Source organism: Octodon degus, unplaced genomic scaffold (genome assembly GCF_000260255.1).
Source record: "Octodon degus isolate 3935 unplaced genomic scaffold, OctDeg1.0 scaffold00060, whole genome shotgun sequence".
Taxonomy (NCBI): domain Eukaryota; kingdom Metazoa; phylum Chordata; class Mammalia; order Rodentia; family Octodontidae; genus Octodon; species Octodon degus.
This window is the reverse complement of record NW_004524636.1, coordinates 3,403,202-3,422,582: the sequence shown is the minus strand read 5'-3', so window position 1 is coordinate 3,422,582 and position 19,381 is coordinate 3,403,202. Positions and strand designations below refer to the sequence as shown.

The following is a 19,381-nucleotide window of genomic DNA, read 5'->3' as shown; positions in this document are numbered from 1 at the left end:
TCTCTCTCTCCTCTTTCAAAAGACACACACAGTCCAATTGAACCTGCTCAACGAAGTGCAAATCTGCCAGAAGAAAATATTCTTCCCAAAAGGGCACATTTAGATAGTTAGATTAGATCAAATGTCAGCTTACTTCAGACATTTACCTTTCCACAGAGGTGCATCACTTCTTGTAGTTAAGGGATTTGGCTCGCAGGCTGCAGTTACCTTCCTCTTGGAGCTGCAGTTTGAAGACTTCAGGGCTAGACCAGGTTGCTTTGAGTCTGCTCTTTGGCCTGATGCTGGGTAAGCTTGGAAGTGAAGCCCAGGCTGCCTAGAAACATCTGGGCTATGACTAGGACTTTGTGGTGACTGGGGCTTCAAGAATATACTGAATTTCTTTTTTCTTTCTTTTTTTTTTAACTCTTAATTTCTTTCAAAGTTCTTAATTAATGGGGGCTAGGGGAGAAGAAAATTTGTTGTCCAAACTCTAAATACATTTTTAGGTCTTTGAGTTATCCTGGATAGACTTGGAAAATTTTGGTCTTTTCATTCAGCATCTTTGAGTAACTGTTTTGGCAGGAAGACATAGGTTTAAATTTTAGGTAAAAAGATCCCTTTTGGACAGAGTTTAGTTTGGGCCAGAGGGATAATCAGTTTAAAAGTGACTAGGCATTTTACAACATATCTTCATTCAGGTCCAATGGTCTCCATAGTCTCTGTTTACGCAGAAGGGTCTGCAATTTTGGGGAGCATCTTTGAGCAAGCTGGGTGCTCTTAGGTATGCGTTAATGCCAAAGGACATGGGACCCCTGAATTCTGAGAATTGCTTGTCGTTTTGAACAAGTATACTTTAACTTTGCCTCAGAGGAGGTTAAGGATCGCAATTTCCAAGCAGCAAGCGGAAACTGCTTGTCATCAGCAGTGGGCTGTGCTCAGCTGATGGTTTTCTGGCATTCACTAAATCCCTCCTTGTTCCTCCTTGCTCACAGAGCTCTCTCGCGGAGACCCTGGACAGCACTGGCAGTCTGGACCCCCAGCGGTCAGACATGATCTATACCATAGAAGATGTTCCTCCCTGGTACCTGTGCATATTTCTGGGGCTGCAGGTAAGATGTTGTCTCAGTTACTTTTCTCGTTGCTGGGACAAAATACCCGACACCCACATTAAGGAAGGAAAGGTTTATTTAGCTGACAGTGGAGGTTTTGGTCAGCTGGTTCCAAGACAGAGTGGCACATGGCAGAGGGCAGCAGTTCATGGCAGCAGAAAGCAGCAAAGAGCAAAGGGAGGGCATCTACCTGGCCTCTTACATTGTAATGCAGATTACCCACCTTTGGGCAGGAATAGCACTCATACCATAATCTTAGCATTGGATCATGAATTAACCATAAACTCTAGAAGCTGCCCCAGTGACTACATGAGGCTTTGGAGGCACAACTAGATACAAACCATAACAGTTGCTTACTGTAAAGTGTGTCACCACTGGCAGAAGCTTAAATGTCTACCATTTGGAGTTTTAGAAAATTCACGTTTATTTTTTATTTATTAAATTTTTAAATAAAATTATGCTCTTAGGAATAATGAGTGGGGGGCCGGGGAGATGGCTCAGTGCAATAAGCACTGGAGGCTGAAGCAGGAGGACTGCTATAAGTCAGCCAGAGCTATATAGTGAGATCCTGTCAAAAAAAAACGCTAACCAAGGGCTGGCCAGATAGCTTAGCGGACTAAAGCACCTGCTTCAGCAGAGCACAGTGGCCAGGGTTTGGTCCCCGGCATGCTGTGCCAGTCCTGCCCCCAGGGTGCACTGAGACAGTGATTGGGACTGGGCGTGGTGGCACGTGCTTATAATCCCAGCGCTTGGAAGGCTGAAAACAGGAGAATCTCTACGAGTCTGATCTGAATAGTGAGACCCTATACACCCTGTACACCCTGTCCTAAATTCACACACACACAAAAAAACCCAAACAAACCTTAACCAACAAAGAGCAATGAGTGAGAATTTTATTTTTGGAGTATTAACATGCACTAAGAACCATACATACATTATTTTACTTAAGTTTCACAACTTTAGGAAGTCAATTCTGTTATTTCTTACCATCTAAAGAGAATACAAAATAGTGAAAAAACAAACAAAAAAACCCGAAACATTAGAAATGATACAGAACTTCACCAAACAAAACAATAGGAGTTCAACAGTGGTTAATGTATTGCATAACATTATCTTCAAATTAGTTGTTTAGATTATCAGATGTAAGTATGCAAAATTGGTTTTAAGAAGTTATAAGAAATTAAAAAGGACAAGAAAAAAAAATTAAAGCATCACTTGCTGCCCTCTGTAAACCAGCAGAAATTATCAGTACAATTATCTGAGCCATTCTGCATACACGCATAAATAAATCTCTTCCCGTGTGAGAATTTTTAACACCAATTTCATAATAGAAGGCAGAAAACTGGGAAAATAAAGATGAAAAATGTTCAGAGGACAAGCAAGAGAAATGAAATAAAATGAAGACTATAGTAAGAATAGAGCAGGAGTATAGAAGGAGGGACACAGAAGAGTGAAAAGGAATTACTTTTCACCTCCCATCCTGACCTAGTCAACAAGGCCACCCCCATGGCAAGGTCTGCCATGAAAGGTGGGTGACCCTGGAAAGTGCCCCAGTAGAGGGGATGCAGAGGGAGGGAACCTGGCCGTGGAGCAGCCCCTCTACCACCTACTGCAGGTTCTGGTGGAAGGGGGTGCGGATGAGCTGGGGCTGGTGGGTGAGGCATGAGCCAGCAGACACCTCTTGCGCCCGCCCTTAGGATGTCCCCTCCGGGCCTCCGGGCTGTCAGCACCCTTTCCCTTGTAGGGTTATAAGCGGCTCTTTTGGAGAATGGGAATGAGTAAGGTGACTTGTTTGGTTTTCCTTTCTCCTTTCCCCTTCCCTCTTCACACCCAAAGGTTTTTTAGGTGGCAAAAATATAAAGTGATATAACCATGAACTGAGAGACCCTGGTTTGAAAAGTCTAAAGCTTACGTCTTTTAAAAAGCTGTCAAATACTGTAAATGTCAGAAAATGCAGAAATAAAATGAGTGCTGAGGCTGGGGAGATAGCTCAGCGGTCTAAGCACCTGCCTGGAAAGTGCAAGGACCCTGGTTTGATCCCTGGTACTGCAAGCTGTGCCGGCCCCGAAACTGGGCATAGTGGCACATGCCTGTAACCTGGTGCTAAGGAGGCCGAGTCAGGAGGATCACTACAAGTCCAAGCTGCATAGTGAGATCCTGTTCCAAATTAAAAAAAAAAAAAAAAAATTTAGATTTATAAACCAAGAATTCTGTAGGAAACTTTTGCTATTTTATTTGGTTCCTTACTTATATTTGGGTTTCTCATATGAGACTCGAGTTGCCCCTCCGCAGTGGCACAGGAATGGTCCCTTGTCAGGGCCACTCTTGAGCTGCACATCTGTCCTGGGCAGGCTCTGAGGCTGCTCACAAGGTCCCGATCTCCTGAACTGCTCCTGTGCACATACTGCATGCACCGCTATAGTGGGATGTCTGTAACTCTTTTCGGAAGACTCCTAGAAGGGGAATAGCTGGGTTGGATTTCTAGTTTTATTTTTTTGAGATGTGAATGTGTTGGGGGGTGGTCTCTCCCCTGCGCCCCCTCCTCACTGTCCTTGCTGTTTCGGCTTGGGTGCCTTCCACAGCTTGGCTTTCCACTCTTACTTCCTTGAGCTAGTGTTGTGGGTTCACCTGAGCTTTCTGAGAAGCAGTGAAGATGGCGTCAGGGCCCTGCTGCCTGCCGTCACTGTGGCGAGATTTGCAGAGCTCAGGCCGCCTGCACCAAGCGTGTCTCATGAAGGAGTCAGGGCCAGAGGAGCTGTGTGCTCTTGGCAAACAACTCACCCTGGCCGGCAGGCTCCAGATAGATGCAAGAAAAGTACTTTTTGAAGGCTTTCTACTGTAGGTGGTTGTGGAAGTCTCCTGTAGTCGAATCACAGTGAAAGCCTCATCTGCGTTCCCTTCCTCTTAGCACACACAGAAGCACACACAAACTTGTGCGTGCCGAGCAGCCACGACTGTGCCCAGAAGTGCCTGTGCCTGTGTGCTCTGGGCTGCCGGCAGCCTGTGTACGCAGGCGTGGATGAAATGCAGGGTGTTTTTGGAACAGCAGACACCCAGCCAAGAGAGGGATGCTCTGCCAAGGCCCCTAGTGGTGGCAGAGCCTCCAAGGGAGAGCTGATGGCAGCTTCTCCTGGATGATTCCTACCAAGCTCTACCCCTGAACATCTCCTGACCACAGTGCATAGTCCTGTGTTTACCAAACAACGCCATGGAAAATTATGGGAAACACCATACACACAAACAGAACAACCACAGAGTAATTGTCCTATGGTGGTAGATTTAAAATATTAGTAAATCAGAAATGCAGTGTGAGTAACTGGGGTTTATTTCAGAATGTAAGAGTATCTGCATGTGTTAATAGGATAGAGGAAGAGGAAAGGACCCTGTGGATGCCACAGGAAGCTTTGGAGAAGGAGAGGGTATAGGCAAGGAAAATGGGAGGCTTCACTCTTTTCCACTCCCGTCTCTCCTCTGCCCACAGCACTATCTGACCTGCTTCAGTGGCACTATCGCAGTGCCCTTTCTGCTGGCAGATGCCATGTGTGTGGGGTTTGACCAGTGGGCCACCAGCCAACTCATCGGGACCATCTTCTTCTGCGTGGGAATCACCACTTTGCTGCAGACCACATTTGGATGCAGGTGAGACTGGGTTGCTGAGTGGGATCCCAACATGCCACAAGGTTCAGCTTGAATGACCGCTGGAGTGGGGATGCTGGTGGCTTTTGGTGCCCTCCCTACCTGCAGGACTTCTCTCGTGTGTCTTTTCTTGGTTTAGGGCAACCAGCCACTCCCAGTGACGCAGTCTGGAAAGTCAGCCTCTCTCTGACCTTCATCCCTAATGGTCCTTCTTGCCCCTCCTGGGCTGTCCCACTAGGTCACCAGTGGGCTTCCTGCCTCCTGGCTCTTGCCTGACTCACACTGTGCTCCAGCCTGCCAGCCACATCATCCCAGGCTGGCCAGGCTACAGTTCCATTCCGTGTTCAAACTGAGATTTGCCTGATGCCCCGTGTGTCCCTTGCTGTCTGCCCCTCCACATTTCCAACTGTACTGCTGATCCCTATTCCCGCCGCCCTGCGTGTCCTGCCATCTCAGCCTTCTCCCTGGTACTCCTGGGCACCCACTGTCCTGGCTCTTCCTTCTGTCCACCCAGCTCCCTGGAAGACTTCACCCTCTGACTTCCCATGTGTACATCTTGTGTTGATTCTTTAACTGTGGCTTTTGCTCCCATGCTCCCTTTTCTGGCTTTGAGTCTTTTCTCCCTGCTGGCTGGGGCTGCCCCTTGATGCTGGGGCTCTGGCTTGTTCACCTATGCATCTCCATGAGAGTAGAGCAGCCAGGAAGGACTGGGGTATCTTCCTTTCCTTCCCTCGAGCTTGCCCTCTCTTTTGTTCTGGCTTCCGTCCTCTTCATCCTGTGGCTGTGCTGTGCCGGGCTGGGGTGGACCCATTCTGACAGGACTGATTTAGCATGAACGCTTTTGTTGTTTCTTACTTGACAAAGACAGTCTGAGGTAGTCTTCAGCATCCTTGCTGAAGGTGGCAGTGAGAGGCACACGCTCCAAGGGCACCCTGGGAGCCATGAACTCCATTCTATCAACTAGAATGCTGCCCTTGCTGGGTGGCATTGAGTGGTTCTGGGTGTCCCACTTGCAGTGTAAATGATGTACTAAGAGGACTTCCCACAGCCCCTGTACATGCCACAGCCCTTGCATATGCAAGTCCTTGGGCTTCTCAGGCGCTCAGCCCCACTAGGCCACTGACATCACTATGCTGGGCAGAGGGACAGGGCTGTCATCCACCTGCTGACAAGGGATGCAGCCCAAGCCTTCCATGGAGCACTCAGGCCAGGCAGTTCGTGATGGTGGCCTCCTTTGTGCCTTACTTCGTTCAAGGCTCTCTGTTGCCAGCCCAGCATGCATGAGAAAGCACCTAGGAGACTTGGGAGCTTTGCTCTGCACACAGGGCGCGGGGATCTGGGGACGTGCTTCCTTCCCTAGACAGCTGGCTTGCTGTGAACTTGGAGGCCAGTCCATCTGTGAGCACAGGCAAGGCCTCTGGGTGGGAGTGCTTGGCTGATGTGAAGAGCAGGTGGGAGATGTCTAGGCTGCAGTGGTGTCTGCCCCACATACACCATGCCAAGGCCTGGGCCCCAGCAGAGACTGGGGGACAGCAGAGGGACCTGGGAGGACTCTGGGTGATCCTTCTAGTCTTGGCATGGCAGCCTTTTGCCCCTTGTTGGGGCACAAGACCCAAATAGCCTGACCAGGTATGGGCCTGCTTTCCTCCTCCTCTGAAAGGGTAGTGAGCTGACAAAGAACAGGTGAAGGAGTTGGCACCCTGCCTGGATAGCTGGGGAACTGAAATGTGGAACATGGGGGTGAAGTGATACACTCTGTGCCCACAAGGTAACTGTCTCTGGGCTCCATCCTCACTGTGTGGGCTTGGGGGGTCCATCTCATCACTGTGGCTGGGCATCCCCAGTGCTCTCTCAAGGGGCTGGTCTGGAGACATGGAATTTCCGTGGCCCTTGAGCTGTGTGTGGTATCCTCAGTCTTGCCCTGGGAAAACAGAATTCTGACTTGGGGACAAGTCAGATACTCAGTCTGTCTGTGCAGCAGGTGGTGAGCGGAAGTGACAGTGTGTGGTAAGTACACAGCCTGTGCCATAGGGTGCAGCACTGTCATGAAGCATTGTGTCCTGCCAGGATCTGGCAGGTCACAAGCAGCTGGTGGTAGTGATAGGCCCTGAAGACTCAGTGGGCACTCAGCCTTTGAGGGGTGAGGGAGCATTTTCTACCCTGGCACAGTGGCAGGAAGTGGCTGACCTCATTCTATAAGCACAAGTTTTCCCTGTTAGCAGATGGGCTGGGATCTGGTAGGGGCCCACTAGCTGAGCCTGTGCCTCAAAGGCTTTGGTTTGAGCAATGGCAGAGAAGTGAGGAGACCCAGCTACTCAGCATTGAGATGGGCAGGTGGTCTCTCCACCGCTGCTGGAGGTGCCCAGTGGATGACATTTCACCATTGTTTTAACCACCTGTTGTATTATTGTGAATTATAAGCTTCTCCAAATAGCTTAGGAGGTTATAGGCTGTCGCTAAACATTCTTTTGTTCCACTAAATGCGTGTGATGTGGGTTATCATAAACTACAAATTTTGACAGGCCCTTATATTTATTTCCTGCTCAAAACAGGATCAAGTAAACAGAAAAGTGAGGGATACAAGGGTGGCCCCTGTGGGAGGAGAAGGCAGGGAAGGCCAAGGGGAATTCATTCCCAGTGTCGTCACTGAGGTTTACAGGCAAACCATATGGGGTTGTGGGGCTTCTCAGGCTCAGAGTAGCAGGAAGAGTTGTTTCCCTTTCAACGTTCATAATTTTAGGCAGGTTCACAGTCCTTTCCAAATGGCACAGTTCCTGCTGCCGGTCAGTTCTGTGTGTGTGTACTCCTGCTGCTTGCTGTCACTCATGCCAGTTGTACTAGGTGTTCTGGGGTCATGGGCCCTCAGGACCGGCTCGGGCCCCTGCTTCTGAGGGGGCCTGAGAACTCTGAAGCCATGAGGTTGTGTGCTGGGTGGGGCTGTCCTGTCAAGACAGGCTCTGGGCTGGCCTGGAAATGGTTGTGCCATAAAAGTAGCCAGAATTGATGGAAAAATTGTAGTGATAACATGATGGCTTTGCAGACTTTGCCCCAAGCACAGGGCACCAACCTTTAGGTGCCAGAGTACAATTGGGCACATGCACCGCTCCCTCACTGCTACCACCCACGTGGGCTCCTGTGCTCTGGGGACTGCTGTCATACTATAAGCAAGCTCTGGAATCTCAGCACCACTTGTATGACTTGTGTATATCGGTCCCTGCCCAGAGCCTCCATCTGCTGGGATATGGGCCTTTTCAGGGTGACTGTTTTTCCTTCTCTCCTTCTGCCTCCCCACTCTGCCTCTTCCTTCTCCTTTGACCTTGGTTCCTGGTGCTTTGCTTTCAGCATCTTCACTGCTGAGTTTGCTTGAGGGAACTTGGCAGGGTTGTCCTCATTCTAGTTGGTATGTGCTATCCCTGTCCCTTCCAGTGGCCCTTCAGCTCATTCTGGGAATTAGTGCGAAGCCTTACAGTCTGTTGCAGTCAGGGCAGAGTTGTTCAGAGACCCCACCCAAGCTCAGTCAGCCTGAAACAGTCCTGCTCAAGAGAGATAGGGTCTGCTTCTTCAATCTTAAAAGGTACGTGGGACCTGGGAGATGTGCAGGCAAGGCCCTGAATCTGGGGGCTTTGAGCTCATGGCTGTTGATGGAACTTGACAGAGTGAAAGGATGCAATGAGTAGATTCTTCTTGCATACACGTCTACAGGGTGCTTATGCTACTGTTACTGTTTTGAGCACGATGGCTCACCCATACACACTCCACTCTCCCCTAGGAATGAGAGCCACCTGGTAATCAGGATCCCACTGATGGCCCTGGGAAAACGAAGTGCTTCCATCGTAGCATCTCCCGGCAGTCCGCACTTACTTCCCCACTAGTCCCTAAAGTACTTTGGTAGCTGTCGCCTTGGACTCCCCAAGTCAGCACCCAGCTGAGCTCATGTGGAGCCTTTGTTCCCAGTGTCTCTTTTTCTCTCTTATCAGTCACAGGGATAGTCTGGTCATCAGGGTATCCCATGCTTTGGAATTGTCTGAGCAATTTCTCATGGTGTTTGAACTGTTTCATAATTTCCCTTATTTGTTGGAACCTGGAAAAGAAGCCAGGGCTATCGATGATTCAGGGTGAACATTTTTGCCGAAGTCCCTGAGGAGGTGATAACAAGTAGGCACATAATAGCAGGTTGTCTGGTTTGGCGCCGGCCGGCGCCCCCCCCCCCCCGTCAAATTTACCAGCTACTTCACTTCACTAAGAGAATGTTGAAGAACTACATTACAATGAGAGGCCAGGGAGTGCCTGAGGAGAACGACCTTGGAAAAGTTCACTGCCCTAGGCAGCCACACTGGGGGTTGGGGCTCAGGTCTCTGCCTTTCCTGCTCTGGGACTCTGGCCAGGCTGCCTGGTCTCCCAAAGCCTTCTTCCCACTAGTATAAAATGATGAAGGTGTATCGAGTGTCAGTGCACCCTGCAGACTATTGGCCCTTATTTGACACATGAGCCCTTCAGAAGGGAAGGGGGCAGATGAGGCAGAGGGGGTGCAACCTGGTGGAGCAGTGTGGCCCTAACACATGTGGCAGGGAATGGGCATGGGCTGTGGCCACACAGCCAGCACCCTGACAGGCTGGGCCTGTCTGACCCCTGAACCTGTCACAGAGCCCATCAAAAGTGGATAGTGGCATTTGATGCAGCTCCTGCTGAGACCTGAGGGACTCCTGCACCAGCCTCTTGTCCTCTAAGGCTGTGTCCAGGGCCCTCTGAGGTTGCTCCTCACACTTGCCCTATGGGACGGCAGTCTCCCTTTATGGTACTGCGTTTTTGTTGGTGCCCAGTCCTGACAAGCAGGTACTAGAAAGCGACTGGGTCCTCTTGAGTGATATAGGTAGTGTTTGACTTTCACCTCCCCCGTCTGGCACTTCTCTGTGCTCTCGTGGCTCATCTTCCTGGTGGCCCCGTTTGTGCCCCTTTACCCTTCTCTATAGCCAGGTGGCTAGCTGAAGCAGCACAGACCAGGAGTGGAGGGCAGCATAATCCCCAGTACAGGAGAGGGGAGCTCTTTCACTTTTTCTCTTTCTTAAATGCTGGAACTATTACGCATAACTGACATATTAAGGAGTACATTGTGTTCTCCCTCCACACCCCTTGCAGATACCGAGCTGGCAAGATTCTGTGAAGTGCTCTTTACAGTAGCTATCCTTTCTGACATGGGCCTACATGGGCATCCCGTGCACACCAGCTGTGATCAGCACAGTACATTGTCACGCCCCGACTCTCGTGCCCTTGGGTACCTGGCTGGATCTTAGAGTAGTAGAAGTCTTAGATGCTAGCAAACCTTTGACCTGGAATAGTTGATACTATCATGTTCAAAAAGGAGATTACCCAAAGGAAAGAAAGATAAAATAGAGAAAGGAAGAAGGGTCATATGGAATTAGGTTGAATCATAGGTATCATTATAATCCCTGATTTTAAAAAGAAGGCATTGTTAGAAACAGTAACACTGCAGTGACAGAAAATCCACCTAGAGCCCAGGTCTCGGCTCCTAACCGCTGTCCTTGACAGAGTAGTTGACCCCGGAGTGTGGACTGAGGAAAGGACACGCTAAACCCGGACCATGTCAGGCCAGAAAGCTAGGGACTTAAACAAAGAATGGGGAAGGGAGGGAAAAGAAGGGCAGGCTCTGTCAAAAGGAATAGGAACTGGATCGAACAGGCTGCTTTAGACAAGGTCATGATAGAAAATCTGGAGTGAAAAGAGAATTCGTGAGCCTACAGTGATGTTTAGAGACTAGAAAGGAGGAATTGACCTGGATAAAAAGTAACATTCTTGCAAAAAGATGTTTACTAAATAGATGGAATGATAAAACTGGAAAATCATATTGTTTTTATCTTTCAGAAAGTCAAAGTGTTTAAATCCCCATGTTAGAATATAAAGCAAATGATAATATGCTATCCACACAACCTAAGAATCAACCTACAAATTATTAATTACACATATAGTGAGTACTTTTCAAATGAAAAGATGCAGAAGTCACCACCCAGAGCAAGCATCCCACCTAGTGGGACATGCAAGGTACCCGATGTGACATAGTTCATAGGACCTGTGACCTAAGCACAGTATATTGTATAGACTATTGGATTGCATCGGGTAACAGAAACTTCAGTATACTTTGATATTGGATTATATTATTAATGTTCTTTTCTTGGGTATAATAAGGGGAAGCTATTGGTGTAGAAATACTTATTTTTTTTTTTTTTTTGAGACAAGGTCTCACTGTGTAGTCCAAGGCAGCCTTGAATGCATAGCAGCTCTCCTGCCTCAGCCTCCTGAGGGCTGGGATTACAGTTGTAGGCCACCATGCCCAGCTAAAGTGTTCTTAATGTTAAAAGATTTCTGCTGACATGTGACATGTACTAGGTGTGCAGGCTACTTTGTGGCTGTTCAGCTGAAAGATGGTAGAGGCATGGCTAGATAAACTATAAATATTGTTACCAATTAAGAAAAAAGTTTCTTTGACACATTGCATGTTGCTTTTGTTTAAAAGCACTAGGACACACATGCCCGGTAGTTGATGGAGTGGTAAAACTATATCTCCTCAAAAGCAAGTGTGAAAAAAAAAAAAAAAGTAAGTGTACTTAGATTTCTTAGAGCTTATTATTTAAATTTGCCCTGTGGTCCAGATTCAAGCTGGAGTTCGTTGGGCTGTGCAAGACTGGGTACCAACTCTGGTTGCTCATGGTAGATCGAGGACACCAGACGCGGAGCGCTGTGCTGAGTTTTGTTCTCGTTTTCCATTAAACAGTTTTATTTCTCGACAGATACATGTTGCACCTTCATGGTGCTTTGTGGGGGACTCATGACCTCCTCTGGTTTTTATGACCCTTTTCTGATGGCACCAGAGGCAGCTTTGTATATGGATTTATTGTGAAAGTCATGTACATGTCTTCTGATCTCAGTACTAAGTGCTTTTAATTTAAACGATGTCCTCTCCCATATTTGCAGTTAAAAATCAACACATTGGGAAGCCTTGTCCCCTTATTTGTAGTCTAACAGAATTCAGTTTAAAGAACATTTGGGAGCAGTGCCTTCATAGTATGTTTGTCGGTTCTAGGCATGTAGCAGTGCTGACACAGGCCCACCTGCTCTTTTTGGGACCCCAGGGGCAAGTGTGTCAGGCCAGGCAGTGTGAGAGCACCTCAGTACCCATGCCGGAGTGCGTCCTGTGACCAGCTTTTAGGGTGCTGCTCATCAGGCCTGCCACCTATGATCAAGCAAAGTGCCACTAAATGTGTTGGGTGATCCTACCATAGTTTCCCTGAGGTCATTTCATTCAGGCCATCAATTTGTGCTGCCAGTTAGTTACAAAGCTACACTGCCCCACACACATTGCCAGCCTGGGCAGATCCTCCCCAGCATACCCCAGGAGACTTTCTCTGCTGGTGCCATCTACTCTCAGCAACCCAGGACCCTGGCCAGCATGGGAGGTTCTGTGAGCAGTGCTCTTTAGGGCCTTTTGTCCTGGATAAACCATAAAATGCTTGTCCTGAAAGGTGCTGAGATCAGCTTCAGACTGGGGTTGACTGAGGAATGAAACCCAGAGCCAGTCTTGATTTCTGCCCCTTCTAGGGGCACACTGGTACAGTGTGATGACAATGTTGATGCGGCTTGCTGTTCTTAGTATGTTCACCGAGGATACCTTGCTTTCAGTCTGAAACTCAAAATGGACATGTTTTGGACCATTAGACATGGGTTGCATCCATTTCTAATGGCATGCTGACCCCCTTCGCCCCTGAAGATTTGTGCCTAAGGCATTGCGTACGTAAGGCAGGAGATGTTTTTCCTTTGAAGTATTTTTCCGCTTTAGGTGACCTTCACTTCCACTCTACAGCCCTTTCTTTGCTGGGGCCCCTTAGGCAGGTAATTGTAGCTGGATGGTTGGTGAGGGCACGCCCCTGTGAATGGCTGCCAGCAGTGCATCTGGTTTGTATTGTGCGGCTCACCTCTGCCCTAAAGCCTGCCCTACCTGTTCAGTTGATTTCATTGCATGACTGAATCGGCCAGGAGGGCATCTTGACAAAGGAACCTTGACTCATCTGACTCAGAGTGGGTTGTACTGGGCTCTGGACAGCCACTCTGTGTTTTAACCAGGGCCACTTCAGTTCTGTTGCTGGGAGCAGGACTTGCTGCTCAGAGGGTGAAGGCTGGCTTCCTGTCACTGGCAAAGTCTCGGGGCAGTTAAGGAACTGGGTGCCTTGCATTTCCTTTCCTTGCAGACATCAGAAGCGAGTTTTATACTTTACCCCCAAGTACTATGAAAAAAATATTAAGTTGTCATGCTGACCAATAAAACCACTCTTGTACAGCTTAGCTGAAGTGATGTACATTTTCCATAAAAATGGCAAAATCTTTGGGAAGCTAAATTATTCATAAAGTCATTATAAATTATCTAAAGTATAACTGAATGATGGCATTTGAGGGTGTCTGCATTTAACTGGAGGATACGGATAGGAAGTTTAATGGAGAATGCTTTCTCAGTTCTTTGAAATATGTTAGAACACTGAAGTATTTTTTTATGATTAAGCACCATATTTATGGTATCTACTGTCACTGTGTAATGAACAGCTTTCCTTGACACCTAGGTCACTAACGTGATTTTATTACTTTAATGATCTCAATACTTTTATGACTAGAGTGGTTTTTGACTCATAAAATGCAACAACAAAAGGAGATAGTTTTTTTCCGGTGACAACTGAAGAGAATTTGAAGGGAGGGAGGGGAAACTAGTTTCTTAGGGTCAGCCCCCACCCCCAAGGGGAAAGGTGGCAATGGCAGGGACTGGCCATGGCAGGGGCTGGCGTTGGGGTGCTGGCGCTGACCACAGGGTTCCCCTGGAGCTGCTTGGGGGCAGAGTGGCAGGAGGGGAGGATGGAGCGCCCATAGAGCTGTGCAGAGCGGGGCTTTCTTCAGGTGTGTCTGCCTTACCGATGTGCCGTGTATCTATGGAAAAGACTGTTAAGCTGCAAATAGTGAACTACCTCGGTAGTTCCTGATGCTGTGATCATGGTTTTGGTCTCGTTTCTTTTAGGTTACCCCTGTTTCAGGCCAGTGCTTTTGCATTTTTGGCCCCTGCTCGAGCCATCCTGTCTTTAGATAAATGGAAATGTAACACCACAGGTAATTGCAGTTATTTCCACATATGTCATTGGGGTCCTTGAATGCAGGTGATAAAAGGGAGGCCTGGACACGATGCCCTGAGTGGTGTTCCCTCCTTCTGGAGTTAGGCAGAGTACACTGACCCAGAAACAGCTCAGAATGCTCCAATCTATGGACCGTTTCTGTCTCTCTCTTTCTATCCACTCATTCATCCCTAACCCTAGAACAAGTAAGGGCCAGAAATGACCTCATTTCTCTATACTATTGAAAGGGACAAATATGGGAAAGGAATAGGAAAACATTTGTGCTATTTGCTGCCTCTCTCTTTCAGTGGATTTTATGACCCACCCGTAATCATGGTCTCGGCTGCGTCAGCATCCCTTCTGTGGATCATCTTTGCCTTTTAAGGATCTGGCTACTGTGGTTTTCTGCAAATGACTTTCATTCCCCTTCCTTAGGGATTGCAGAGATCCTTAAGGAACCTGATAAGCTCAGGAAAAGATAAGAAATTTGAGAAAATCAGAGTCAGACCTGGTGTACTCTGAAAATGCAGTTATATTTTGAGGTTCTAGGAGCTAAGTTTTCCAGCCTTCATTTCCTTCCTTGCTCCTAGGAGTTACTTTGTGACCATTAATTTGATTTAGGAAATGGAAAAAGCCCTCTGTTTTATCTAAGGTTTTACTACCTCAGTCCAGCAACCTTGCTGCCGGACATTTCAGTTAGCTGCTTGCAAAGGTTGGTTCCTGTGTGAAGCTGGTACTAGTAATGGGCAGCACCACTTCCATCAGCTTGTGACATGCTAGGGAGCTCTAGTGGAGTAGGACATTTGGTTAAATTAGTGCTGGGGACCACCCCCCAACCCCTTGCAGTACGACAAGCCCTACTGCTGCAGGTTCAATTTTATGGATAGGTGATGACACCAGTGTACTTGTAACGGGGAGATTCTTCTTAAAGGGTAAAATGAGCATGCCCTGTGAAACAGCAGAATCACTCCAAGAAAACCTTTGTCTGTTTTTGTTTTTAAGATGTTTCAGTTGGCAATGGAACAGCAGAGCTATTACACACAGAACACATCTGGTATCCACGGATTCGAGAGGTAAAGGACGATGGCTGTCCCCCTGCAGCTTCTTCATGTTTCTTCTCGGCTTTGATGTTGGCTGTACCCAAGAAATTGCAGTTGCTCTTCCCAAGGCTTTCTTTTCACATCCAACTATGAAGTGTTTATTCCACTGTTAAATCAATGGTGGCATGGCTCTGTGCCTGCAGCCAGCGCTGCTCCCTTCCTCCCGCAGACCCACAGGCCTGCCTGCTCACGCCCTGTGCAGCCAGCTGAGGCCCCCTCTCTGGAGCTCTCGACACTGTTGACAGACAGCAGAATGGGTCTTGCTGGCCCGACAGCAGCCTGTGTTTGTTGACAGCACCACAGATGCTTGTCTGCCAAAGTGCACTTGAATAAGAACAGTGCTTGGCAGTCAGCAGACTCAAAGAGCAGCTAACAGTGTGTTCAGATTTTCCCAAACCCATGAGATCATTACAATTTAACACAGATTTGTGCATTCTACACAATAGAGACATTCCTTTAGAAATTTTATCCTCTTTTTTTTTTTTTTTTAACTTTTACTTTTTGGAGGGACAGGGTCTTGCTACAAGGCTGGCCTTGAACTCACTATGTAGCTCAAGATGACCTTGAACTCGTGGCAGTTCTCTTGCCTCAGCCTCCTGAGCACTAGGATTACAGGCATGTGCCACCATACCCAGCAAAATTTTATCTTTTAAATGTGCTCCAGGAGTTCACTCTTCAAAGCCAAGAGTCCAGTTACTACGGTGTTCCTGAAAGGCTGGTTTTGAAATGTGTTTCCACTGGGAACTTTTCTGTCCCATCAGTGGAAAAGGCTGTGTCCAGTGCCCTTTCTGTCATTTTTTCCTTCAGGGATGTCCTACTCAAGTTTGCTTGGCCTGCTTCACATCACTGAAACTTGGGTGGGGTCCCAGGGACTTTGCCAGGTGTCCTGCCTGCCATGTGGTGTGATAACTCGTGGCTTGCAGAGTTGTGAGTTGGGGATGAAGGTGATGGGTGGAGTGTTCAACATCTGTGAAGGCCATTCTCATGCCTGTTCCGTCTCTTTCAGATCCAGGGCGCCATCATCATGTCCTCATTAATAGAAGTGGTCATCGGGTTCCTGGGCCTGCCTGGGGCTCTGCTGCGGTACATAGGGCCACTGACCATCACACCCACTGTGGCCCTCATCGGCCTTTCTGGTTTCCAGGCAGCTGGAGAAAGGGCGGGGAAGCACTGGGGCATCGCCATGCTGTGAGTGTTCTCAGCTCCTGGCAGGATCTCAGAGAACCTAATTCCCTCTCCTCACCCCCAAGCCTGAGGGACAGACTGCTCGTTGTTTGGCAGTCATGGGGATTGAACCTCAGCCTCATACCGGGTGGGCAGGTGCAGCATGACCAAGCCAGGTCCCCACCTGCAACAACCTTTTGAAATATTGTCGCAGACTTTGGAAAGAGGGAAGAAAAAAATATATGTATATTTGATGCTGTGATGGTTTAAACTTTATTCAGTTCATGGTAAGGAATAGCTCAAGGGTTGTTTTAGACCCAGAGGCTGGGAAGTGACATGTAGTTTGAGCAGATTTAGAGACAGACTTGGCAGAGATGTGGAGAAGGGAGACTTAATGTGGTACTTGAAGGACTTACTGTCATTAGCTAGAAAAACAAGATGAAAAAACAGTCTGCTGAAAGTGAGGGAAAGAATTAAGAAAACATGGAAAAAAGGTGAAGCAAATGGAAATGATAACCTTCAACGCTGGTCCTCTGAGGACAGATCAGCCCAGCCCCGCTTCTGGCAAGGCCGTTGAGGATGAAAGAAGAAGCTGTGAGTGTAGAGGGAGGCCACTGTGCCTCCCCAGATTAAGAACAAAACCAAACCAAATATAATAGAAGAGGTGATGTTCCAGAAAACTTAAATAGCTGACATGGACTTCTCCTCCTGGCCTCTGGCTCTTGGGGCTGATCTGTCTGAACTTGGTCCTCAGCTTCCTACTCCTCACTACCTTCTCCTGGGGTGGTGGCCTCTTGATGCTGGGGACTTCTACCTGTGCCCAGACCTCTGAGCTCCAGGCTTGCCCTTTGCACTTGCTGTTCCACAAATTTTAAGTAAAAGACCCCACACTTTGGGTTCCCTACCTCCTTTCTGAAAACATTCCCTTCTCTTGTCTTCTCCTTTTAGCAAGTGACACACTGCTTTTGGTTGCATAAGCCAGAAGGCCCAGAGTCACCCACCCTCAGTGCCTCCCTTCCCTACCTGGCTCCCAGCTACAGAGCCATTCTGGCTCTTCTCGATCTCTGGGCCTTTGCTGCCACTCGCCCATCCTCAGCCGGTGCCCTGCTAGTCTCCTCCTGCGCTGGTCCTTGCCAGCCCCGTAATGTGCCCAGTCATTGATGTCTTCCTTTCTCCTCTGATGCTTTGGTTAGACACAAGAAAAACTCCCAGAAGCCTTTACACAGTTGTGACCCCTGAAGCCTCCCCTGCTGGTGCTTGGTGCCATGCAGCTGTTTGCATCTCTTGACCGTGCACCTGGCTTCTCTCTAGGAACCCAGGCAGGTGAGGTGGGAACTGCATTACTCACAGACACATTCCTCCCCGCCCCCTAGCCTGTCTGTGTGGACCTCCTGGCATGTTGGACTTCTCAGCTCTTCCTCTACTTTCCTGTCTTGGCATCTTTTTCTTTGGTTTCTTCAGCTTTATTGGTTAATCCTTCTGTGGAGCTTTCCATTTCTACTCTTGTGAGTTTTGGTTTCCAAATCTTTTTTGTAACATCACCTCTATGAGGACAAGGACTGGTCCTCATGGCACCCCTAGCTTCAGGACCACCTTCTGTTGCATTGTGAATAAGCAAGGAGGACCCAGGAAACAGTGGACCGTAGAACAGTCAAGAGCCTTGTCAAATGCCTTTGAGCTCTGCCCCACATGGTTGGACAGTGAGTGCATTAAAACTTCATGGAGGGGCTGGTGAGATGGCTCAGTGGTCTAAAGCACCTACTTAGAACAAGCTAAGCTAAGCAAAGCACAGGGACCGCGGTTCAGTCCCCCAGCACCACATGCCAGCCAGCCTGGTGGGCTGAGCTGGCCACACACAGACACTAAATAAATAAATAAATAAATAAATCTTAAAACAAAAAAACAAAAAACTTCATGGAGCCAGGTATGGTGGTGTGTACGCTTTCAGCACTCCAAAATGTGGAGGCAGGAGGTGACAAATTCAGACCCAGCTGGGGCAGTTGAGTGACTTCATGAGACCCTGTCTCAAGTTAAAAAGGGCTGGGGATGTAGCTCAGTGTGAGGATCTGAGGTTTAATCCTTAGTACCACCAAAACATAGAGACTTTTTGGGGGTTATTAGTACATGTTCGTAACACGTAATGATCACAGGCCGGGGAGATGGCTCAGTGGAATAAGTGCTTCCCTGGCAAACGCAAGGGCCTGAGTTCAATCCCCGGTTCTGCCAAAAAAGAAAAGAAAGAAATGTAACATGTGATGATCACATTCCTCCTGGGGAGCTGTGTGTGTGTACAACACATGTTAACTTTTTTAATCCCCTTCTCCTTTCTCCTTCTGCCTTACTCCATTTCTCGGTCCTCTCCCCATATGCAAAAGATCTAACTCATTATTTTCTATAATCATCTTTTGTTTTGTTTTTTATTTCTTACTTGTTTCTCATCAAAGAAACCGTGCAGTATTAGTGTGTCTGATTTATTTCATTTAACATTATGGCCTCAGGGTGCATCCATTTTCCTCCACATAGTTCCAGTTTATCCTTGTTTATATCAGAGTAATACTGCACTGTGTGTGATACCACAGGCCACTTCCGGATTTAGCTATTGTGCACTGTGCGGCTATAAACACTGGTATGTGTGTATCATTATAGAATGATGTCACTAATTCTCTTGGGAAGATGGCTGGAAGAAAAACAACTGGGTCAAGTGGAATCTCTAGTTTTAACTTTTGGAGGAGTCTCCACACAGATTTTCACAGTGGTGCTACCAGTTTACATTCCCACCCACAACACAAGGGCTCCTTTTCCTCTGTATCTGTGCTAGCATTATTATTTGATTATCTTGATCAGACTCATTGTTTTCTGGAGTAAAATAAAATATGACCTGTTTTAATTTGCATTTCTGTAATGGCTAGAGGTATTGGGTTTTTTTTCATGTATTCGTTGGCCATTGGAATTTTTTTGAGATGTCTGTTCATTTCAGTTGCCTATTTTTTTATTTGATCTTTTTCTAATTCTAAAGTCTTCATGTATTGTTTCTTTCTCTTTTTTTAATGTTTTATTTGGTACAAGGTCTTGCTATGCAGCTCAGACTCATAGTGGTCCTCCTGTCTCCGTCTCCCCAGCTCTGGGATTACAGGCATGTGCCATCATGCCTGGCTTCAGGGCCGGCCTGCTGTTCCGGGGCTGGCACAGCATGAAGTACCAGAGATTGAACCTGGATCCTTGCATTTGTCAG

At 47.8% G+C, this 19,381-nt stretch overlaps 1 protein-coding gene across 3 annotated transcripts in view; it reads left to right on the top strand.

Annotated features, from left to right (window-relative positions):
• Slc23a2 (solute carrier family 23 member 2) overlaps positions 1-19,381 on the top strand; it is a 127,979-nt gene that overhangs the window by 72,258 nt on the left and 36,340 nt on the right. For all 3 annotated transcript variants that reach the window (XM_023718563.1, XM_023718564.1, XM_004634277.2), the window contains exons 4-8: positions 972-1,088; positions 4,570-4,727; positions 13,795-13,883; positions 14,888-14,958; positions 15,992-16,173. In XM_023718563.1, the coding sequence (XP_023574331.1) occupies positions 972-1,088; positions 4,570-4,727; positions 13,795-13,883; positions 14,888-14,958; positions 15,992-16,173 (617 nt within the window). The remainder of the gene's footprint in view (positions 1-971; positions 1,089-4,569; positions 4,728-13,794; positions 13,884-14,887; positions 14,959-15,991; positions 16,174-19,381) is intronic.